A 25,163-nucleotide genomic window follows, 5' to 3' on the forward strand; every position below is an offset into this window, starting at 1 on the left:
CCCTGGCTGGGATGATTTAGTTGGGGATTGGTCCTGCTTTGAGCAGGGGGTTGGACAAGATGACCTCCTGAGGTCCCTTCCAACCCTGATATTCTATGATTCTATGATTCTCCTGATGATAATAGCCCACCTTAATTGATTAGTCTTGTTACAGTTGGTATGGCAACACCCATTTTTTCAGGTTCTCCTTGTATATATATCTTCCTACTGTATTTTCCATGGCATGCATCCAATGAAGTGGGTTTTAGCCCATGAAAGCTTATGCTCAAATAAATTTGTTAGTCTCTAAGGTGCCACAAGTACTCCTCGTTTTTTTTTAAATTGTGGTGACACTTTTATTAGTTATAATTTCTTATTTGCTCACTGGTGACAGTGAGCTCAGCTCCATGCTTCTCTAACTTGCACTCAGGGCAGGGCAGAGAGAGAGAGAACTATAATTGGCTCTGGCATGTCTTCCTTTATCTGCTGTGCCCAGTGCAGGCTAGTTACAGCAAAGAATCTGGGCTACACTGAGCTGAACAGATCATGCTTTTAAACATTTGTATATTCAGACTGAATATTTATTGAAATACACATTTACAGCAGTGAGGGATTAGACCTGAAGACCTTACCAGATGTGAAAGAGAAAGTTTATATCCCCTTGAAATACAAGGAATGTACTTCATATGGAAATTTTACTCAGGATGTGAACCGGGCACCCTGTTTCAGCAACTGACACCTCTAGTTTTAAATTTCTTACCTGTACAATGGTGTTTAAATTTCAGTTGTTTAACAGATTCAGAAAATAATATTGCCACGAACAACTTAGCTTATAAATGTGTTCTGGGATTAATGTATTTACGGGATCACAATAAATTACAGCTGATGGGGAAGAAGCTGAGTAACAAAAAGGGGATGGCAATACCACTCTGAACATTTTGACCTTGGATTGGCTGAACTGTATACTCCTGGTTTAGGCGTGACTAATATTTTATTGGGTTGCTACAGGGGAATAATGAATCTTTGCAGTTTGTTACTACTCTATATAACCCTGTGGTACACCCACATCTTGAATACTGCGTGCAGATGTAGTTGCCCCATCTCAAAAAAAGATATATTGGATTTGGAAAAGGTACAGAGAAGGGCAACAATAATCATTAAGGGTATGGAACAGTTTACACATGAGGAGAGATTAATAAGACTGGGACTTTTCAGCCTGAAAATGAGACGACTAAGGGGGATATGATACAGGTCTATAAAATCATGACTGTGTGGAGAAAGTAAATAAGGAAGTGTTATTTACTCCTTCTCGTAACACAAGAACTAGGGGTCACAAAATGAAATTAATAGGCAGCAGGTTTAAAACAAACAAAAGGAAGTATTTCTTCACACAATGTACAGTCAACCTGTGGAACTCTTTGCCAAAGGGTTTGTCCTGCTTTGAACAGGGGGTTGGACTAGATGACCTCCTGGGGTCTCTTCCAACCCTGATATTCTATGACTCTATGATTCTACGTTGTGAAGGCCAAGGCTATAACAAGGTTAAAAAAAGAAATAGATAAATTCATGGAGGATGGGTCCATCAATGGCTATTAGCCAGGGCAAGCAGGGATGGTGTCCTTAGCCTCTGTTTTCCAAAAGCTGGGAACGTGCGACAGGGGGTGGATCACTCAATGATTGCCTGTTCTGTTCATTCCCTCTAAAGCACCTGGCATTGGTCACTGTCAGAAGACAGGATACTGGGATAGCTGGACCTTTGGTCTAACCCATTATGGCTATTCTTATGTTCTCTGTTGTTTCAGTGTATTTTAATGTTTGGCATGGGGGCTTAGAGCAGTGGTTCTCAAAGCTGGTCTGCCGCTTGTTCAGGAAAAGCCCCTGGTGGGCCGGAGCAGTTTCTTTACCTGCTGCGTCCGCAGGTTCGGCCGATCGCGGCTCCCACTGGCCGCAGTTCGCTGTTCCCCCATTGGCCTGGAGCGGCGAACCTTGGCCAGTGGGAGCTGCGATCGGCAGAACCTGCAGACGCGGCAGGTAAACAAAGTGGTCCGGCCTGCCCTGGGCTTTCCCTGAACAAGCTGCAGACCGGCTTTGAGAACCACTGGCTTAGAGGAAGCGAACTGTAATGCATAGTTAACTAAAACTATATACTGACTAAGATCATAGAAAGTCTATTGCAATTGTCACTGTGTAGGAAGAAAGAATAAGTGTTTTCAAAAACTGAGAGTAGGGCAATACCTTTTAGTTATCTCACTTCTGAAACTACTAAAAGGAAAAAAAAACAGTGATGCAAATTCAGACGTGTATTTTTAATGTTACATTTTTAGTTCAATGAAATCATCATAATATTTGTATAAAACCACAGCAAACTAGCTGTCAAAATGCAGCCGGTGCTTGTCAGCAGACTGAGGCTTACACACAGATTGACTGAGACACACAACAGAGAGCGCATGCTGCAAGCCAGACAGTCTGCTTCTCCCAGACAGGGCTTAGCTCAGCAGACAGGAACTTGCAAATCCTTGTGAGGAAAGATTAATAGCTAGGTAAGGGACTGTGTGTAGGATTCTTTGTGTTAGCCTTCTAAGCTGTGTGCTACCTACCTTTGTTTTAAAGAAGCTGTTTTTTTTAAGTCACTCATCAGTCATTGTCACAGGCTCCCAGAGCAAAAGGCTTACCAGTGCCAAAATCAGTTGGACCTCTTGGCTAAACATGATTGGGAAACAGGGGGCTGCAACCCAGGGGTCCAGTCTGAGAGTGATTGTACCCCTTGATTTCACCCAGAGGGAGGTGCAGGGAGCCAGGCTTGTCAGCTGAGGGTGAACTCAAAGAGGACAAAAAGGGTTCTAAAGTAACTGCGATGCACAATTCTCTGAGCTATAAGTGTAGCTGTGATAAATGTTTATGCATACTTAGGATTGGGAAAGCTTGGATTCTCTTTCATTAAATTCTTGAAAAGACAAATAATAGTGGCCTGTACTGTGTGAAAAACAGACTAGAAAAATCCATCCACTCTGAGGCATTCAAATATCGATCAGAATTTCTTGACAAATTGGGCTAATTGGAATGAAATTTCAAAGTTGATAGTCTCAGAAGATTGATTTCTAGATTTCTAGGTTTTTTCTTTCCTGGGCATATGTCAGTCAACATATTTATGTCCACTATAGAAATTATCAGGCTGACATTTGATTTCCAGGGGACTGCTTTGGAAGGAATTGTTTTGCCAGTCACAAAGGTATATCTTGAAAGAGCATTTACTGGTCGAAAATATACCACGGCAAGACAAGTACAGAAATAGCTTTAAAAGGCACACAAAGGGATAAAGAATAAAAAAGATGCTTGCTGGGCCAAGGGTGGGAAAGGCCAGAGGTACAGCAATGGGGAAAAAAGTCAGATGAAGCAGAACTGCCTGAAAGGGCCTCATAATTTAAGAAAAAGTATACTGCCAAAACCAAAAGTTCCACCCTAAAGGAAACTGCAAATAATTCTGAGAAATGTTAGGGAGAAAAAAAATGTTATTTTTAAAGCACAAAACTCAGCTAGAGAACTGTAGAAATCATAATACAGGGCTCCTGCTGGTTTGTAATGGCAGAAGAATCACTATGAAGAAATAGGGCACCAGACATTCAAAACTCTGTCTTCCAGCAGCAGTGAAGTACTGCTGTAACTTCTGCACAAAAGCCCCAATTGAAAGACCATCAAAGTCACTGAGTCACTGAGAGCCTTTCCACAGGCTAGAATGAGGTTTGGATCTGGCCTGTAAGGCAGAAGTAAATCTCCATCAGAGGAGCCCTATAGAAATAGCATTGTTATTTAGTAAAGGATTTGAGTGTGTTCCACTTACCTATTATTTTACTATTCTTCTTATTTTATAACACTATCAATAAGTGTGTCAACTTAACACACCAATAAAAATGACGAGCTCCTGTCCCTAAATTTAACTTAGAAAGTAAAACAGTCAGAGATAGTAATGGAAGATAGTTACTGGGAGGAAAAGACTTAAAACAGTGCAAGATCTTCAGATATTCCTATTGTGTTGTTTACTACATTTTATAACTATGCAATGTTCACATTTTATGATAAGAGAACAAAATATATACCTATGATAATCACTGACAGGCCCATGAAAACATTAAGTAATTTTCATAAATGAAAACTTGGAGTATGTTCCCCTGTTCTACAGTTATGTAGTAAATACTCTTTGAAATATTGGGCAAATCTAGTCTACTCTTTTGTGGCCATGGAGTTACACTGGAGATGGGAGGGGTGACTAGATTGGGCAGACAATGCCAAATGTGTACCCCTATTTGGTGTTGAGCCTTGCATGGCTCTACAGCCTGAGGTAGGATTTCTTCTCAGAACCCCATACATCTGCCAAGTGCCTAGCCCAGCTACTTGAGTAGGTTGCTAGGGGCAGGATATGTTCCAAAGGGGTGAAATTCACCTATTGCAGAGGTCCCACACAAGGCCCTCTGAATCTCTTGAGCCCTTTCTTAACATGGCCTTTAACTTGTGTCTGGGTGACAGTTTAGGCCCCCTGCATTACGGTGAAATTCATCATAAGAAGAACTCATATTAAAAGGATGCTGTGCAAAAATATAAACAAGTGCCACAGTAACAATAAAACAGTAATGAAAAAATGTGTGTGTGTGTGAAAGAGAGAAAGAATATAAATATATTTGGCAGAGGATAATGAAGACAAAATGGATATTAATAGTTTACTCCATTGATTAATGTATGATGTATTTAATGTGGAAACAATAAATATACTTTTGTTTCTATAATTCTAAACATAGCATTAATAGGCCCTGATCACTCCCAAACCATCTGATCATGAAACTTGTTCCTGTATTGCCACATCTTCCGAAAAGCTCAGCTGTCCTCTAGACACCCAAATGAAATGGTCAGATTTACAAAACTGCTCAGTGTACGGCACCTCCCATTGTTTAAAAGGGGAGCTGCTGGCTGCTGAGCATATTTGAAAATCTAACCACTTCATTTAGGTGCCTAGATGGGAGCTGAGGTCCTCTGAAAATCTTGCCTGGCCCATGTATTTTATCAGATCAACACTTCTTCAAAAACAAGAATGGCTTATTGGTTCATAGACATTTAACAAGCAGAGAGAAACTGTTAAAACATTAGAAACCCAAACACATTCTATTATACCTAAACTTAGGCTTTCCTTGCTAGGTTAATCAGCGTTTAACTTAGCTCAGACACCACTTCAGAACCAGAGAATCAGCTTGTGTTTTTCCACAACCACTCTCTGTTTCTCCCAGAGTCTCTTCTCTTTGTTTTTCAGGCTGCTTTTATCAGAACCAGACTCTGTTTTAGTGTCCCATCAGTATCTTCCCACTCCCCTGGCATGACCAGCCAGAGCTGAGTGGAGGTGAAACTTCAGAGGTAATGACACCTGGATTGTCTGACTGAGTACTGACTAGAGCTAGGTGAATTTTTTCAGTTTAGTAGTTTATTTGAGAAAAGATGCAATTTTGGCATGACCAAAACTATTCCAAAATTTGAGTCAAATTCAGTAAATACTTTTGTCTGAATAAAAAACGATGGAAATTTTTTTAGGAAAAGTTAGAAAGGTTCGTTTCAGTATTTTCAGAATGAACTGTTAATACTTCATTCTGAGACACACACCCCAAAACAGAAAATCAGGTTTAGAAACAAAACAATATTTTTTCAAATTCTTCTGCTCAGCCACAGAAAATTCAATTATTTGCTCAGGTCTAGTATTGCCAATAGCACTTTTCTTAAATCATAGACTATTTTCTAAATGTAAGTGCAGCTAGTCCTTGCAAGACTTAACCCTTTGGTACTTAATAGCCAGCAATACAATAACAATAAAAGAATAATGATCATATAATATTTATAAACATAAAACAGGTATCTCCCTCATTGATCTCAGATGTCTCTGCAGACAGTGCCACATATGACAAATGAAACTCGGTAATTTTGTCAGATCTCATAAACTAAACAGGATTAGGTCTGATATTTGCAAAGGAGACTTGGACCATCAAGATGCTTTAAGAAGTGGTTTGGGTGATTCCCTTACGTCTGATTCAGTGAGGTATAGAACAATATCTATGTGTGGTGTTAGGGGGCATGATACTCTTTTGAATGTGATGTAAAACCAAGGCTCTGACCACTTTAAGGTATTAATGATCATGAGAGAGACCAGATGGGTGAGGTAATATTTTTTATTGGACCTACTTCTGTTGATGAAAGAGACAAATTTTCGAGTTCTGAAGAAGAGCTCTGTGGAGCTTGAAAACTTGCCTGATGAACAGAAGTTGGTGCAATAAAAGGTATTACCTCACCCACCTTGTCTCGCTCATATCCTGGCACCAACATGACTACAACAAGACTGCAAACTTTAAATGGCAGTTTCACAGGAAAAGAAATGTTTCCCATTTGTATTCTGGTCAAATTTAAATTCAAGGCTTCCTAAATTTTCTTGTAGTTTATTTGAATTAGTTAATATTCATTATCTTCCCTTAACCTCATAGAATCAGATTTTTGATCATCAAGTAAGAATTCAGGAGAAAGTTTCAGCTTTGTAATTAACTACTTATTCGTAAAATGACATCTATGAACAGGGAATTGTATTCTACTTGGAGGGTGAAATTTACCTCTGTGCAAAGGGTCAACAAAAGGCCTCTATGTCCAATTAACTCCCACAGGCCTAGGACTGACCCTCTGTAAATGGGTGATTTTCAGAGCTAGATTAAAGCAATCCAGGACCCTAGCTATACCTGCATAAACCTGTCTCCTACGTGACTCTCTCCTCTCTCCTCTGTGCTATGGCCCCACGTCTCCTTGGAGTCAAGAGCTACCCACACAAGAGACATCTGCTGGACTGGCTGGGTCATCTCTGGGTACGGTGGAGCTTCCCCTCTGCCTGGACCATCACTCTCTGTCTTCAGGTGGGCTGGAGTCCATCTTGGAGGAAGAAAGATTGAATACTCACCCACCCAATCGAAGTTAGCAGTATATGAGGTGGCCCTATCCACACCACCCAAACAGAGCTATGATGGCAGAGCAAGGATCCCCTCCCATAGAATCTATTAGGGGAGTGATGTCAGTAGTGTCTACAAACACCATAAAAAACCCAAGCATGCAAAGGTTAAGGTCCTTCCCTGCCTGCAGACAGTCAAACTAGCCAAACCCCAGTTCAGCTGTGAGAAATGCCAATTATGGAGAGAAACACCAACACCTTCAGTAACTAATGAGGGCAAGCCCAACTATAAAAAGAGAGGAACAGGAAGAGAAGGGACAGAAATAAGTGGGGACATGATTTTTAAATGTATATTGATGGTTCAGAAGAGGAAGGAATGAGTAGAGTAGGAACAGCTTTCTGTGTGCTCGCATTCAGACTCAAAGTAAGTCATAAGGCTAAGTAACTTTATGTCTATCTTTACAGCTGAGCTAACAGGGATATTGCTGGGACAACTTGGGCCTTAGATGTGCAGCCAGCTGCCATGGCCATCCTGTCTGATGCCTTATCAGGGCTTCAGGCACTATACAATGGCAAGTCTGACAGCAGAAACAAAATACTTAATGTAATATTATTGCTAACAACCTAATTGGCACAACTGGATGTTACTGTAATAACAGCATGGATCCCAGCACATGTAGGAATAGCTGAAAATGAATTGGTAAACAAGGAGGCAAAAAATGCTATTTAGCCTGAACAAGTTGACCTAGAGTTCCTCTTAAGCAAACTGGAATTTAAACCTTTAATAAAAAATGAGCTAAGGAAGGAATGGTGAGAACTGTAGGAATCTATGTATAGTAAAGAAACATAAGGTTGGACTATGTGAAACATGTAAAGACCAGGAAATGATAAATCGTCTCCTATGGAATTGTCAGGACTAGGAGATATTGATATCCATGAAAGGAAATATGTATATGGAAAACTCAGAAGCCTTAGAGTAACAACATTTTCTTTGCAACACCTGGCCAGAATAGAAGGAAAATGGAGCCCAAGTAAAAAAGCTATCTATGAAATCCAGTGAATGCCAGTCATAGATTCAAGAAGTGAGTTTATTGCACCACAAAACCCCAGAAGAAAAAGAAGGTGCAGAAGAGGTTGGAATGGCTAAGGAGTAACAACTCTCAGCCAGCAAGCCAGCCAGCCAGTCTCCTTCCCTCTGAGAAATGAGTAACCACCTTCAAGTGCCTGTTGGAGGTAAATGGAAATGAAAGCTCTGAGGATCAAGGGCCTTTTATGTTATGTTTATAGAATCTGCCTTTTTCTTGCTGATTTGATTTGAACCCATTGTTGTGCGGGTCAAGGTGAGACCCAGACTGCCCGAACTGAGACTCTTGCACGAGGCTGTGTTCATCACAGCCATTGCAGTGAAGTTTAGAATTAACAACCCATGAAGATGGATGGGGCATTTCACATCTCAGAGTTATTATTTCAGGCTGCCTGAAGACTTAGGCACACATCAATGCAATGGTTTCACTTAGTTCTTGTTTTTAAATATTGTTGTTTAGGGTTTTTTTTTTAATTGAAAGCTGAGATTCAAATGAGATCATGTGACTCAATGAGACAGGGCCCTATGCATGGACCTGCATTGCCTGGTGAATGTAGCCCTGGTGATTTTTACCTTGACTGAGGTTTTGTGCTTAGTTTGAAGAGAATAGTTGCCCAGCTTGAATCCTGCATTAACAAACTATACACAAGTATATAGAAAAGCAATGGCTAAGGCAAGAAATAATACTTACAGAAGATTCAATAAAGATGACTGCAATGATTTGGACAGATATCAAGAATGGACCTGGAAAGGATACCATACCTGACGCTACATACCGACATGGCAGGAATTAGAAACAGAGGAAGACAGAGGCTGAGTTGAATAGACACAGTGAAGAATGACATAGAACAAAAAGGTTTAAAGATGAACAGAGCCTTGAAGCGGGTAGAAAGACTACATTTGGGCTCATCATCACTACTGAGCTGACAGATGGGAATAATGATAGAGAAGCATTGGCAACAGACCCATGGGAACCCAAGAACATATCCTCTTAGGGTGTGTCTACACATCAAAGAAAAAAACATGGCTGGCCTGTGACACCTGTCTCCAGCTCATGGTGCTCGGGCTGCGGGTCTGTTTTATTGTGTAGACTTCAGGGCTCGGGCTGGAGCTTGAGCTCTGGAATCCTTCCACCCCACAGGGTCCTAGAGCCAGCTGCGAGTTTTTCTTTGCTGTGTAGACATATCCTTAATAAAAGTCAGATGAATCAATGGCAGCAGTATTAACACTGATCTCAAATGTAAAGTTGGGGTTGGAGGCAGGTGAACTACAGAGGGGGAAGTTTACTTGGTTGGACAAATAACATTTTTCATTCAAGTAACCTTAGTTAAGCCCAGTCTTATTGTGAGACAGTTTAGTCTATATCATACTAAATTTAATCGTATTTTAATTGCTGAGATTTTCTACATCAGTTCCCATTCCTCTTAAAGACTTATTTAACAATGTTTGTGTTTTTTGGTCTTTTATTTAAAGAAAAGCTCTTAAACATTTTGCTCTGATGAACACTATGTTCAATAGGTTTTCAGCATTTCAAACACACATACATATTAATGTAATTTGGGGAGGAATTAAACTAGCAAAATTCAAGTTCAAAGTCTGAGAGCTATGAAGGGTAACAATAATATGCAAAGTACACAATTAATTGTTCTTAGTATTTCCATGATCTGAAGTCACTAAGAAAGCCTACACACTATTTGTATTAAACCACTGTAGCAGATGGACAGTGTATTTAATTGTGCAACTACAGTACAGAAATCCCTCCTATTATTTCACAGCCTTGGTGACTTTTCCATTTTAATGCAAGGACCTAAGGTCCCTGAAGGATCAGGGCATAGGGGCTGCCAATTGGCCAACTTCTGCTGGTTTACATGGAGGTTCAGGTAACACCCATTTATTCCCCTTATGGACAAAACTGTGTCTTTATGACTCCTCTGGCAGAGTACGGGGCAGCAGAAAGATGAATTGCCTCAGTAGGAGTACCTGAAGCCTTTGTGACTGGGACAGGCTTAATGGACCAGATCCCCAGCTGGGGTAAATCACTGCGGCTCATCTGAAGCCAATGGAAGGATGCTGATTTATACCACCTGAGGATCTGGTCCAGGGGTTCCAAGAGTGCCAGGAAAGTGCTGTTCTCATCAGAAGTCTTCAGGCTGTGTTCTTTAGCTGCAGAGAAGTGGAGAGGATTCAGGGCCCTTCCCTCTCCTCTTCACTTCCTTTGCGATTTCTATTATAGGATTGTGATTGTAAGTATACGCAATCTGGCCCTATGACAGTTCACAATAATGTTCTTTCAATGTTCCACTCTGGCACAATGAATCACTTTGTGATCAATTTACATCTTCTAGGATATAGCAATCTTGGAATTCAGAATCTTCCCTCTTATATTGTAAACACTTTGAGTCAGGGACCATCTTTTGTTTTGTGTTTGTAAAGCGGCTAGCACAATGGAGTTCTGTTCCATGACTGGGATTCTGAAGCACTGCTTTAATACACATTAATATCACCATCATACAGTGGCACACTGGCTGGTTTTTGTTGGGAATTAACTGTGTTACGTGAAAATAACTATTTTGTCAATTTAATGTTCTTGTACTCTTACATTTTTTTTCTTACTGTGGAAATCTGTGGTCAGATTTAACTGACCAGATTCAATAATAAGTGATCATGTTACTTCCGCTTGCGTCTGGTAGGATTGCTTCTACAATTTTAAACGTTGGCTGTGAAATTAGTAGTCTTTGTCAACTAATATCAACATATTGGGGTTATTCCTGCACATCTCACGCAGGCAAAACTCCCACAGGCATCCCTTTTCTTAAGAAACATCAACAGTAGCAGGTGATTTGACTTTAATGGATCTTCTTCAATTCACTTTCCATCAAGCAAATGCTTTTTGCTTCATTAATTGTCTACATATATTTATCTTAAATATCTTTTGAGTCACTCTGTATTCACAAAACTTTTTCCAATTTTCAGCCAGTTGGTGCTGAACACCCACTATTTTTTTTCTGTGGGTGCTCCAGCCCTGGAGCACCCATGGAATAATTGGTGCTTATGTATACATATACTCATGGTAGCTATCATTAAGGTAGCATGAGTATAAATAGCAGTGTAGCCAGGGTAGCATCAGTGGTGGGAGCAGATGCATGCCTTCTCCATGCAATACCCAAACATGGATGAAACTGATGAGTACATATTCAGCACAGCTAAGCTATGCCTCTGTTACTGCTATAGAATTGCAGAAATATAGGACTGGAAGGAACCTCGATAGGTCATCTAGTCCAGTCCCCTGCACTGAGGCAGGACTAAGTACTATTAAGACCATCCTTGACAGGTGTTTGTCTTAGACCATAACACAGATTCCACAGTCTCTTGTGGTAATTTGTTCCAGTACTTAACTATCCCTACAGTTAGGAAGTTTTTCCTAATGTCTTCCTTGCTGCAATTTAAGCCCATTACTTCTTGTGCTGTCCTCAGTGGTTAAGCAGAACAATTTATTACCCTCCTCTTTATAACAACATTTTGTGTACTTGAAGACTGTTATCACATCCACCCTCAATCTTTTCTTCTCCAGACTAAACAAGCCATTTTTTTTCAATCTTTCCTTGTAGGTCACGTTTTCTAGACCTTTAATCATTTTTGTTGCTCTTCTCTGGAGTTTCTCCAATCTGTGCTACCATGGCTACACTACTATTTATAGTCATGCTAGCTCAATAAGAGCTACCACAAGTATGTGTAGGGAGCAGGGGAATCACAGGGAGCAAGTATGTGTAGGGAGCAGGGGAATCATGTGTAGGGAGCAGGGGATCCTAGATCATAGTATAGATGTAGCCTTAAATTAAGCTCCTTATACAGAGCAGAATACTTTTGTCTGCTTATCCATAAATTCTAGCAAAGTAAAAGTTTTACAAAGCTATTCACTGTGTTCTTAGGCACTGTAGGTAATGGGATTTGACCTAGATTCTGGTCTACAGCATAATGATTGATGCTCAGCTCATAGGCACCGACTCCATGGGTGCTCCGGCGCTGGAGCACCTACAGGGAAAAATTAGTGGGTGCTCTGCACCCACCGGCAGCCAAGCTCCACCTCACCTCCTCCTCCTGCCCTGAGTGTGCCATGTTCTGGCTCCTCTGCCTACCTCCCAGCACTTGCCACCGCCAAACAGCTGTAGCAAGCTCTGGGAGGGGGGAGGAGCAGGAACGTGGCACGCTCAGGGAAGGAGGTGGAGAAGAGGTGGGGCCAGGGTGGGGATTTGGGGAAGGAGTCACAATAGGGGCAGGGAGGGGTGGGGACTTTGGAGAAGGGGTTGGAATGGGGTCAGGAGGGGTAGGGCAGGGGTGGAGTCGGGGCAGGGCCGGGGCAGAGCAGGTTCGAGCACCCACCAGCGCCAGTAGAAGTCAGCACCTATGGTTTAGCTGTCCAGCTCTCCTCATGCTCTAATGACCTGTGTATCTAGTATTTATGAGTCCTTTTATGTCCATTCTCTGCCAAAATCCCTGTTTCTGCATACTGAGACACGTATTAAGGTACTTTTGTTTTCTGAACTAGTTTCAAAATTGTGCCATCTACAGTACATGATTTAGAAAGTCAAGTTTTTCCTTCCCAGTCAATTCACCTACATCTCCTAATCTAATCGCCTTCTATGATGAGATTACTGGTTCTGTGGATGAAGGGAAAGCAGTGGATTCTTGACTTTAGCAAAGCTTTTGACACAGTCTCCCACAGTATTCTTGTCAGAAAGTTAAAGAAGTATGGGCTGGATGAATGCACTATAAGGTGGGTAGAAAGTTGGCTAGATTGTTGGTCTCAACGGGTAGTGATCAACGGGTAGTGGCTCCATGTCTAGTTGGCAGCCGGTGTCAAGTGGAGTGCCCCAAGGGTCGGTCCTGGGGCCGGTTTTGTTCAATATCTTCATAAATGATCTGGAGGATGGTGTGGATTGCACTCTCAGCAAGTTTGCAGATGACACTAAACTAGGAGGAGTGGTAGATATGGTGGCAGGTAGGGATAGGATACAGAGGGACCTAGACAAATTGGAGGATTGGGCCAAAAGAAATCTGATGAGGTTCAACAAGGATAAGTGCAGGGTCCTGCACTTAGGATGGAAGAATCCACTGCACCACTACAGACTAGGGACCGAATGGCTAGGCAGCAGTTCTGCGGAAAAGGACCTAGGGGTGACAGTGGATGAGAAGCTGGATATGAGTTAACAGTGTGCCCTTGTTGCCAAGAAGGCCAATGGCACTGTGGGATGTATACGTAGGGGCATAGCAGCAGATCGAGGGATGTGATCATTCCCTTCTATTCGACATTGGTGAGGCCTCATCTGGAGTACTGTGTCCAGTTTTGGGGCCCACACTACAAGAAGGATGTGGAAAAATTGGAGAGAGTCCAGCGAAGGGCAACAAAAATGATTAGGTGTCTGGAACACATGGCTCATGAGGAGAGGCTGAGGGAACTGGGATTGTTTAGTCTGCAGAAGAGAAGAATGAAGGGGGATTTGATAGCTGCTTTCAACGACCTGAGAGGTGGTTCCAAAGAGGATGGTTCTAGACTATTCTCAGTGATACCAGATGACAGGACAAGGAGTAATGGTCTCAAGTTGCAGTGGGGGAGGTTTAGGTTGGATATTAGGAAAAACTTTTTCACTAGGAGGGTGGTGAAATACTGGAATGTGTTAGGCACTGTAGGTAATGGGATTTGAGGTAGTAAAATCTCCTTCCTTAGAAGTTTTTAAGGTCAGGCTTGACAAAGTCCTGGCTGGGATGATTTAATTGGGGATTGGTCCTGCTTTCAGCAGGGGGTTGGATTAGATGACCTCCTGAGGTCCCTTCCAACCCTGATATTCTATGATTCTATGATTCCTGAGACTCTGCAGCTTTTGGTCATAGGCTTCAAGAGCTTTCTCTCACATGTATTACTGCTCACTTTTTTCTTGTCAAGAAAGCATCATCATCTTGCAGTTTACAGTCACGCACACAATCATCTTCTTGTCAGGTCCCTTGACTAGCACTACAAAAAGCTGCTTATCACAGAAATCCATCCTTTCCAAGAGTGCAGAATTCATGTTCTTCTGAGTCTTTGTAATATTTTCGAGTGAATGGAGTGAATATATTGCTTAAGAAAGGTACCAGTTTGACTGCCGTGCACTCTATTTAACTGCAGATGAAGTACAGCACAGGCAATCTCACTGCAAATTTCTCCAGACTTCCTTGTCAAAGTCTCTCCACCCTGACTCAGGGGCCACCCAGTAAGAGATGAGACCTCAGTCTTCATGCTCATTCTGGTTTTGGACTTGCTATTGATACTGGCAAAAAGGTTACTAACTACAGCTCCAGTCCATCAAACACTTACATATGGCCTGACTTTACTCACATGTGTTCTATTGACTTCAATAGCAGTAGTTACATATCTAATACTAAGCATGTGCAAAAGCATTTGCAAAAACACAGTGTATTATGGTGACATTTTGATGTGAATATCTGTCTGCAAGGAACTGGACTGATATCACCATGTCATTCCATATAAGCCATCTAGTAGCTAAAATAACATTTTCTTGGAAAATAAGAACTTTTGACTACTTGAAAGAAAAGAAATATTTTGCATCTATAATACATGGAAAAATCACAGTTGGGGATTTACATAAATTATGAAAAATCATTAACATTTCCAGTGGCTAGCAGCACTAGATAGCTCATATAAAGGAGTAATGAAATGATCTGATATGCCTTGTATTTATATTCCAGAAATCTTATGGCCATCATCAGCAACTGTCTGATATCCAGGGCTATTCTGACACTGTAATTAACACATGGACAATTAGGGTGACCAGACAGCAAGTGTAAAAAATCAGGACAGGGGGTGGGGAGGTAATAGGAGCCAATATAAGAAAAAGAGCCAAAAATCGGGACTGTCCCTATAAAATCGGGACATCTGGTCACCCTATTGACAATATCGTTTTATATTCCCTTCTAGATAATAATGATTTTCTTAAAGCAAGGGAAACAAACTTAGCTTTTTAAAAATATATATCTTGTAAGTTGGAAAATCTCTTCAGTTCAATATTACCTTTATCTTAAATGAACATTCTTTAATAGTTTTAATTATTAAATGAATATTTAAGGCCATATTTTCAACCAGCCTCCCTATATGTGCCCATAGATTTTCAGATGCCGCTGTTTGCATATTTCTGCTCAGATTGAATTCCATTTGCATATGCATAAGTTAAGCACACAAATGCAGGTCTTAGTGAATGCAAAAGGATGCACTTGCAAATTTTGTGAGTGTATATTTGAGGCCTGCTGATAAATTTGGCCAATTGATTAGACTTCCATTCATACAATAAAAGTCATTTACTTTATGGGTCTTGTGGCAGCGTTGCCTATGCAAGTCTTTTTTCTCTTTACATGATATTTTCAGAAAACACATTCATACTGCTGAGGAAAGCAAAATGTCTGCAGAAAACTTTTGTTTTAGGGAAAAAGACAAATTATTTCTAGACTGCCTCACTGGTGTGCCAGGAGAATACTAAGATATGTTTTTTGCAAGGGGAGGGGGAGGAAAAGCAACAGATTCAGGAAAGATATCAAGGCTTCTGCTGTGAAAAAGAGAAGCACTATTCATAAAGAGTCAAATTCACTCCTGAAATTCACTGACAGTGCAGTCCATGGTTGGCTACAGACATGTAGGAAAGGTTTATCAATGAGCTCCCAAATAATGGAATGAGCTGTGACTACATTTGGGTGCTGGGGGAACATTTTCTTTGACTCCTCCCACGACAAAGCACATTAATTATTTCTGTAATGTTCTTCTGCAAATAGGTTCTGAGAATGAAATGTGCATTAAATGTAATTGCTATCCTTTTTCAAACTGTGCACTCTGATGGGGAATTAGTAAGGGAAATTATATCACTTACCAGTGCCCGAGGAACAGAGTCAAGTATCAGCCAAAATGGTGGTGGTGGGGTTCTGGAGAGATAAATGGAGATCAGAGGGGTCCTGTGAAATTCACATTTGAATAATTCACTTATATTAAAGAACTAGTTGCCCTGAAGGAGACTTATATTTTGTTTTGGATGCTTCTGAAATGTTAGCAGCTCTTAGGACCCACTCCTTGAAACCCCGACTCATCTGAGTAGTCCTTACGAAAGTAAGGAGTCCCACTGAAGTACAGTGGCTGTAGGAAACTGAGCCATCAAAAGTATCTGCTTGCTTCAGGGTTTGTAGGCCTTAAATGGTAAGTTCCTATTTTATTTTAGGGGCTGTGCAGTGCAAAATAATAAATGTAAAGTATTTCAAAGCTTTTCTTGTGACAATGACTGAGAGTAAATTTGCTTTGTTTACAAACATTTGTGCCAAAATTGCCAAGCAGATTATACTGGTCCATATTATTTACATGCTGTTTGTAAATAGGTTCAGGTGGCTATGCTGACAACCTTGTTGGTGCTGTCTCTGCAACTGGTCATGGAGAGTCCATCATGAAAGTCACTCTTGCAAGGCTTATCCTCTTTCATATGGAACAAGGTAAGATGACCCTCACATTGATGAATGCATCTGCATTGCTTAAATGACATTTATACAATACTCTTCTTGGCTGTAACAAGTAACAATCGATTCTTAACTGCTGAAAGGGAAGTTTGTTTGCAGTAAAAGATGTGTAAGAGGACACTTTAAAAACTTCTGAACATACAGAGTTCTCTATTTACTCTTAACCCTATTTCCTAAGCTTGACAAATGACACTGTATACAAAACTGAGAAGAATGCTGGATGCTTAAATAATCAGAATCATACGTATGTGCCTTCAGAAGCTTTCAGTATACAAATAATGATTTTGGGAAAAATATGCAAAGTATTTTGAGACCATTGATTAAATTTAGGAAACAGCATAATAAATGTAGGAACACTAAGGGCTTGTCTACACTTCCCGGGGGTTCGACATGCAGCGATTGATGCATCAGTGGTCAATTTAGCGGGTCAACCGCCAATCATTCTCCCGTCGACTCCTGAACTCCACCTGAATAAGAAACGCAAGGGGAGTCGAAGGGAGAGCGTCCCCAGTCGACATCGCGTAGTGTAGACTCCACGGTAAGTAGATCTAAGTACGTTGACTTCAGCTATGTTATTCATGTAGCTGATGTTGTGTAACTTAGATTGATCTCCCCACTTACTGCAATTTAGGCTTGTCTACAATATCTTGTAAAAAAAAATGAATGAGTCTGGGCCTGTCATAAAAATAAAGGGAAGGGTAATCACCTTTCTGTATACAGTGCTATAAAATCCCTCCTGGCCAGAGGCAAAACCCTTTCACCTGTAAAGGGTTAAGAAGCTAAGATAACCTCACTGGCACCTGACTAAAATGACCAATGAGGAGACAAGATACTTTCAAATCTGGAGTGGGGGGAAACAGAGGGTTTGCCTGTCTGGGTGATGCTTTTGCCTGGAACACAGGAACGCAGACTCAGAACTTCTGTAAAGTTAGTAAGTAATCTAGCTAGAAATGTGTTAGATTTCCTTTTGTTAAATGGCTGGTAAAATACGCTGTGCTGAATGGAATGTATATTCCTGTTTTTGTGTCTTTTTGTAACTTAAGATTTTGCCTAGAGGGATTCTCTATGTTTTGAATCTGATTACCTGTAAGGTATTTACTATCCTGATTTTACAGAGGTGATTCTTTTACCTTTTCTTTAATTAAAATTCTTCTTTTAAGAACCTGATTGCTTTTTCATTGTTCTTAAGATCCAAGGATTTGGGTCTGTGTTCACCTAGGCAAATTGGTGAGGATTTTTATCAAGCCTTCCCCAGGAAAGGGGGTGTAGGGCTTGAGGGGATGTTTTGGGGGAAGATGTCTCCAAGTGGGCTCTTTCCCTGTTCTTTGTTTAACACGCTTGGTGGTGGCAGCATAGGGTTCAAGGACAAGGCAAAGTTTGTACCTTGGGGAAGTTTTTAACCTAAACTGGTAAGAATAAGCTTAGGGGGTCTTTCATGCAGGTCACCACATCTGTACCCTAGAGTTCAGAGTAGGGAAGGAACCTTGACAGCCACTATTTTACTTGGCTTGTTGTGCTGTATATGATCTCTAAAGTTAATATACATCACTACTCTTGTCTATTGTATGTTTGGGGGCAATTTTGAAATGCAAATTCCAAAGGCCCCACTGAGATTCAGAATGATTATTATGGTTCACATTCACTTGAACAGGGATTGGAATTTTATTACAGTTATAGTAATTGGCATATTTTTATGGATTCATTTTTTAATTTGGCACCCACTCAGACTTCACTGCTCATGCGACAGTAGCAGCATGATGAATTATTGTAAGGTTTTTTTTTATTCATTATTATTAAATTTAATTATTTTTGCTCATGTACCCAGATGTGAACAGCATTAGTTTTCTAATCTAATATTACAGGCTGTTTTGAAAATATGTGCTGTCTATTAGAGGCATTTTATAATAGAAACGATAAAAAGAATCATTAATGAAAAGTAGTTTGCCTCTCTATGTACTGGCTTCAGTTAATCAAAGGTGCTTTGAAATTGAAATCATTAATTAACTTTGCCTGTTTTTGAACTGATCAAGCACTCTGAGAGCTGCTGAGAAACTGTGAAATGAAGTTCTTCTGAAAAAGAAAACAGCATTAATAGACTCTGTTTTTCCAAATGATGAATTTTATTCTCTCCTATCAATAGCATATTCCTTAAAGACTATTGCATTGTTTACCATATTTAAAAGTAAATAGGAAAGAGGATCCAATTTCAGGTGAATTCAAGCTGGGTATTTGCATTGCAGGAAAGCTGGTATTAGAGCTGGGCGAATTTTTTTGGATTAATCTTTTTTGTTACCAAAGAAGGCAGATTTGGGTTGACCAAAACAGTCAGCAAATTTGGGTTGATTCTGGTGAACGCTTTTGGCCTGAACATCTTGTTTTTCTGCCAGTATCAAATGAACCATTTTTACAGTATCAAAATGAACCATTTTGATTATTTGGGATAGATTTATGAGGAGATTAAGGAAACATTCACAAAACCACTGGTGATAATGCCAGCCTCACACCCAATAGGCAAGTGGTTAAGGTGCTCACTTGAGATGCTTTGAATCACTGCTCTGGGACTTCAACATAGGTCTCCCCACTCCCAGGCACATGCCTTAACCACCAGCCAATAGAGGTATTCTTGCAGCTATTCAATGATGATTGAAGTATTTTATTCTAAGTGGAACTGCTTTGGCAGGAGAGACTGAGAGCAGCCCACTTCAGAATAGCCAATCTCCTGGTGGTTAAGGCACTCAGATGGCGGGGAGACTTGGATACAAGTCCCTAACTCCAGACCAGTTTTGTGAATCTAATCCTTCATTTCCTTTGACTGCAGGTGATCCAGGTTCAAATTTCTGCCCTGGAGCAGGGACTTGTGCCTGGGTGTCTTGCATCCTAGGTGAGTGTCCTAACCATTGGGCTAATTGGTACAAAGGTTGGGGGGAATGAGGGGGCATTACCACCTCCTCTTGTTTTATGAATCTAGCCCTTTATTTCCTTTGTTTTTATTAAAAAAAAACCTGACACAAAATATTTTGTGTGAAACAAAACATTTCATTTGAGCTGAAATGAAACTTTTCTAGCATTTTCAATTAACTGAGAATTCCAAAATATTTGGGATTCAGTTTGACCTGACTTGTTGCTGATTTTTCAGAACTGCTGGTGGACCAAAAATTATTTGTTCACACATTTCTAGCTTGGCTAACCTCATGGTACTGCATTTATTTGTTAAAAAAACATATTGCACATATTAAAAAATAACCATCAATCAATATATATACTTTTCTTGTTTCTCTATAACATTATAGACTAGCATATTAGATGGCTCTAATAAATCTAAAATAATTTAAAAGAAAGGCCCTTGAAAAAATAAATATGTTATGGAATAGCCACATGACCTACCCCTGACAGGATGTTGTGAACAGATCTTTGCCCAGAGAGATTTCCTATCTACAACCCCCACCCCTGCAGGATTTACTACAGGAGGGGATGACCTAGATCAATAGCTGGTATTTTGGTAGCTCTCCTTCTCATGCTGTATTCTCCAACCTTGAATTTCTGTTGGTAAGTAACTGGCAGCTGTATTATTTCCCCTACATGGATTTTACTTCATTTAGATAAAACTCTGTGTCACTTCATCTTTATGAAGTGAGTTCCTCCTGAATGTGTTTTTATTTTCTCTTGGGGAATCTGTGCATACATTTTAAATGTCATGAGTTCTTGTTTTTAACGGCTTTGTATAATCTTGTTTGCTTCTTTACAATATCAGTTTGAGAAGGAAAAAGTGGGTATATTCCTCCATTATGTTGTAAAATGTTTAATAAATTAAATTAATGAAGACTCCTTATTTACTAAAGAAATACACAGCTGGGTTAAAACAACCAGGAGTCCTTTTTTTAATTAAAAAGGAAGGGAACTCACAAAGGAAAAGTATCTGTTATAAATGGATGTATGACAAAGTCTAGATTTGTGTCAAATTACCTCTGGCAAATCATGTGATCATATAGAAGTAGTCAGAAAAATTGATCCCAGGGGACGCAATCATTCAGCCCTTACCGAGTAAGGAGTTTCTCCTGGGCATGGCCTGCACAGCTGGGTCCATGGTTAACAGTTGGAAATTACAGAGATCTTCATTTGGGGCCCAGACCTACAAGGTGCTGAGAGCCCTCAACTCCCATTGAAGGTAATGGGAGTTGACAGTGCTCAGCTGTTGTGACAAGGAAAATGTGCACCTTTTACTTTTCATAGCATTCTAGAACGATAGCATTCCGCAAGGTCAGAGTTCTGGAGTACAAGATTTTAGATGCTTTTCGTAAAATACAAAACTTTGGACAAAATACTTTTGCATAATTTGTGTTCATTTTATCTGGCATTAGAGACACAAGGTAGGTGAGGTAATATTGTTTATTGGACCAGCTTCTGTTGGTGAGAGAGACAAGCTTACGAGCTACACAGAGCTCCTCTTTTTCTTCTAATTGTCTCTCTAATATCTTCGCACCAGCATGGCTACAACAACACCGCATTACTGCAGTATAATAGTAATAGCCATCACAAAGTAACAGTAACAGATGTTCTCTAAAAATTCCCAAGCATTTACTGTGACTGTATGCAGGTTCTCAATGGGGAATAGTACTACAACTTTGCTGTATGTGGGTAAATCTACAGGTAATAAATATAACACTGTACATTCCTTTGGAGTCTTTCAAGCCAAATGACACCAGTCTTATGGAGCTATCCTCTAGAATTTAATTACATGATAATATTTATATATATTTTAACCATATGATAGAATTTTCTTGTAAGATGGTTTTAAAAAGTCCTATAAAAAGAATGTTATTAGCTATTTAATTCTATAGAATGTTAGAGCAATTTTTATATAATGCTATTACATTTCTATAGACTCCTATTGGTTTCACCCATATTAAATTCTATAGGGATTTTCCATAAAAATGTAAATTATTATAATTCTATATATAGATATAATGTGTGCATGTGTAACACATACAGACTTACACATATGTACATATCTTATAGTTTTGAAATTAATTTAATTAGCAAGAGCATAATTTTTACTGAAAGCCATCATCATCTTAGCTATGATATTTTGAGCCATGTCTTTTTTTCCCCATTTTTCACGTATGGTCTATCATTAGGTGACACGACAGCTCCAATTATGTCAGCCTGTCACATGACACGACAGCTCCAATTATGTCAGCCTGTCACATTACACAACATAACTGACTGTGTTATGTCAAACCTGACAGACTGAATGAGACATGATCTGCTAATACAGTATAAAAGTTTCTAAATGGTTTTAGCAAATATTTCCTACTATATTTAAAGTCAACAAAAATGAATAGCTGTAAGTTTTATTTAATGGCATAACTTAGCCCTATCCGATCTGCACACTACAAGATCCTCCATGTATGGGTCTCTCCACTACTGTGCAGAAGTGGGAGAACAGCCACCACTGAGGCACCGACTCCTCAAATCTCCTCCAGAACCTGTGGAGGCCTTTCTACAGGCTCTTGGTGTAGCCTTTATTTTTATTTAAAGTTAGTTTTAATGATGTTATGTTACACCATCGAGGGTTTGTCTCTGGCAGCTACAGTTTCGAGTTGAGCAGAGTTACCTCTGCTTATTTCAGATGTAGAGCTCATAGGAACACATGAAACCATAGGCAAGTAACACATACAATCAAAAGAACAAGGTCCACTGTCTGTTATCAATTTTATTAAAGTTACCAACAAAGTTGTGAATGTCACAGCATATACAACTCCTAAATATATCCATGAACCAGTATTAACTATAGAGATATTCACATCCTCCTAGATAGTGTTAGGGTCTGATGGGTCTCCCATTGATTGATCATCAGTAGAGGGATGATTCCTGCGGGAGTTTTCCCATAGGAAGCTTAATTTTCCCACTCTGAGCACCCCCTTTTTATAATGTGATTCTCTGTATATGTACATTCTGCACGTGTGCATGAAAGTGTCAACTCTCTTTTTCCTTATTGGTGTCTCCTAGAAACCTGAGGGACTCCATTTCCTATAGGTTGTGTATAGTTCCTGTTAGTTTCATTAACATTGATGTACAACCTGTATCCTGCAATGAAGACACATGTTAGAGACAGATGTGACTGTCGCATTTTTTGTGATTTAAAAATAATCTTCCAGCTAATTTTTTGCAGCATTACCCCGTGGTACCTCTTTTCCCATAATCTTATGGCATCAGGTTATTCTTCAGTCACTTATGTCAGCATTTCTTGTCTCCAAGGCCTAAAATAGCGAAGGTTAAAATCTTGCAGGCCTCAGCCTACAGGTCTTGTGTTTTCGCCTTCCTTATTTAGATATCTACTACATAATTATTCCTTTTAACTACTGATCAATCTTATACTTCTATAATTCTGCAACTTAACTCTATTCCTGGTTTTGTTGCTGTTGAAACAATGTTACAACAGACTGATTGTCTAACACTTGTGTTGTAGTTACACATAGCAAGCAATTGGTCAAATGATTAATTAACATGGCCCACTCTGGAGCCGGGGGAGGAGGAGTGGAAATTAGGTGGCCATAGAGAAGTGCATCCTCATCTGCAGAGAATCCCAGGAGAAGATAGTATAGTTCTCTGTGTTATCACTTCTGTGGAGCCTACCCCTTACCAGAAGACTTGTGGTCTGCAGCAGTCAAGGAACCAGGCAAGAGGGGCTGGGGCTACAATTAGTGAAAAGGCACATGTTCTCCTGCAGATGCGCAAGAATCTTTCTTGTTTAGGGGCATGCCTTCTGGCAAACCTCTCTCCCCCTGATAGTATGATGTGAGGAGAGCTCTACAAAGTAATATTTTGCCTCCCAGAGCCCCTTGCTATAGGTTTTATGAGGGGAGGGGACAATCTGGACCATAAATAAGTATAGAGAGAGTGGGGGGGGGAGAGACGGACTGAAATTGGTGCATGCTAAAATTGATGCAAACAAGGAAAGCATCATAATCAAGAAGCTGGATATTCACAATTTACAATGATAATGAAATTCTTCTACAACAATAACTGGGAAGGATGTTAAAGAGTAACTGTTAATGTAAATCATATTTTAAATCTGCAGGACTGGATAACTTGGGGAAGTTGCAGAGGACTAGAAGAAAGCACATGTTGTACCGATATTTAAAAACAGCAAAGGGGATGACCTGTATAACTGTAGGTCAGTTAGCCTGACATTGATCCCTGGCAAAATCATAGAAAGCCTGATATGGGATGCAATCATTAAAGAATTAATGCATGGTAGAATAATTAAAGCCAATAAATATGGTTTTGTGTAAAATAGGTCTTGTCAAGCAAACACATTATTGTTTTATGATCAGGTTACAAGTTTGGCTGACAAAGATAACTGTTGACATAACATATCTAGACTTCTATATGGTATTCAGTACTGCATAAAATTCTGATTATGAAAAACCTATACAAAATCAATGTACAAAATCAATCCACATCTTATATAGATTAAAAACTGATAGATATCAAAAACTAGGTGTAAAGGTGGAGGAGTCATCCAATTGAGGCAGTTCTGATAGGATCCACAGGACCTAGGTTCTTGGCCTAATGATAATCTTATATCTAGAAGAAATCATAAGATCATTGTTGGCAAAGTTAGCAGCTGACACAAACATTTGCTGGTTTGGTAAATAATAAGGCCAGGTCAGTTCTACAGATGTGGATCACATAGTAAATGGGCTTACGTGAACAACGTGTTTTAATATAGCTAAATGCTGAATCGTAGGTCTAGGAACCAAGAATGTAGGTCACACTTATGGAATGGGGGGCTATATTTTGAAAAGCAGGGACTCAAAAAGGGACTTAAAGATCATGGTGGAAAACCAGCTGAGCTTGACGCCCCGTAACGATGTGGTGGCTAAAAAAAAAATGTAGCCCTTGGAGGTATAAACAAGAGAATATTGAGCAGCAGTAGAGAGGTGTGATTACCACCGTATATGGCATTAATGAGACAGTTACTAGGATACTTCCCCCTTGGGGAAGGGAATTTTTGTTTATGTGTTTGTATAGTGCTTAGCACAATAGGGGCATGGTCTATAATTGGAGTTTCTAGGTGCTATTGCACTACAAACTAACAAAATAATAATAAAGGATGTTGACAAATTAGCCAGGGTTGAGAGAAGAGATACTAGAATGACTGAGGTCTGGAAAACATGCCTTTTATAGTGGAAGACTGAAGAAGCTCAGTCTGTTTAGTTTATCCCACAGCAGTTAAAGAGGTGACTTGATCATGGTCTATAAATACCTTACTGGGAAGAAGGTAGTAGAGAGTTCCTTAATCTATGAGACAAAGGCACTTAGATCCCATAGCTGGAAGATGAAGCTTGCTAAGGCCCCTCTTTTTTAAAAGTGAGGGTTATTAACCATTAGAACCTAGGGATGTGGTGGATTCTCCATCACTTGCAGTCTTTAAATCAAAGTGGATGTCTGTTTTAAAGATATGCTGTAGTTCAAGAGGAAGTTATGGGATTGGTGGAGGAATTCCATACGGCCTGTATTATACAGGAGATCAGAGTAGACTATGATAATGGTCCTTTTGTCCTTAAAATCTGTGAATCTGTGGACCATTTG

General features: G+C 39.9%; 1 protein-coding gene across 9 annotated transcripts in view; it reads left to right on the plus strand.

The window, feature by feature from the left end:
- LOC140908681 (isoaspartyl peptidase/L-asparaginase-like) overlaps positions 1–25,163 on the plus strand; it is a 240,900-nt gene that overhangs the window by 199,024 nt on the left and 16,713 nt on the right. For 3 of the 9 annotated variants that reach the window (XR_012157952.1, XR_012157953.1, XM_073336339.1), the window contains exons 6-8: positions 16,431–16,541; positions 19,384–19,446; positions 23,647–23,742. Coding sequence is in view for 6 of the 9 variants with exons in the window: in XM_073336339.1 (XP_073192440.1) it covers positions 16,431–16,541; positions 19,384–19,446; positions 23,647–23,742 (270 nt within the window). In the remaining 3 variants the exon portion in view is untranslated. The remainder of the gene's footprint in view (positions 1–16,430; positions 16,542–19,383; positions 19,447–23,646; positions 23,743–25,163) is intronic. The other 6 variants (XR_012157954.1, XM_073336337.1, XM_073336338.1 and 3 more) reach the window with 4 other exon arrangements.

The sequence above is a fragment of the Lepidochelys kempii genome, chromosome 3 (genome assembly GCF_965140265.1).
Source record: "Lepidochelys kempii isolate rLepKem1 chromosome 3, rLepKem1.hap2, whole genome shotgun sequence".
Taxonomy (NCBI): Eukaryota; Metazoa; Chordata; order Testudines; family Cheloniidae; genus Lepidochelys; species Lepidochelys kempii.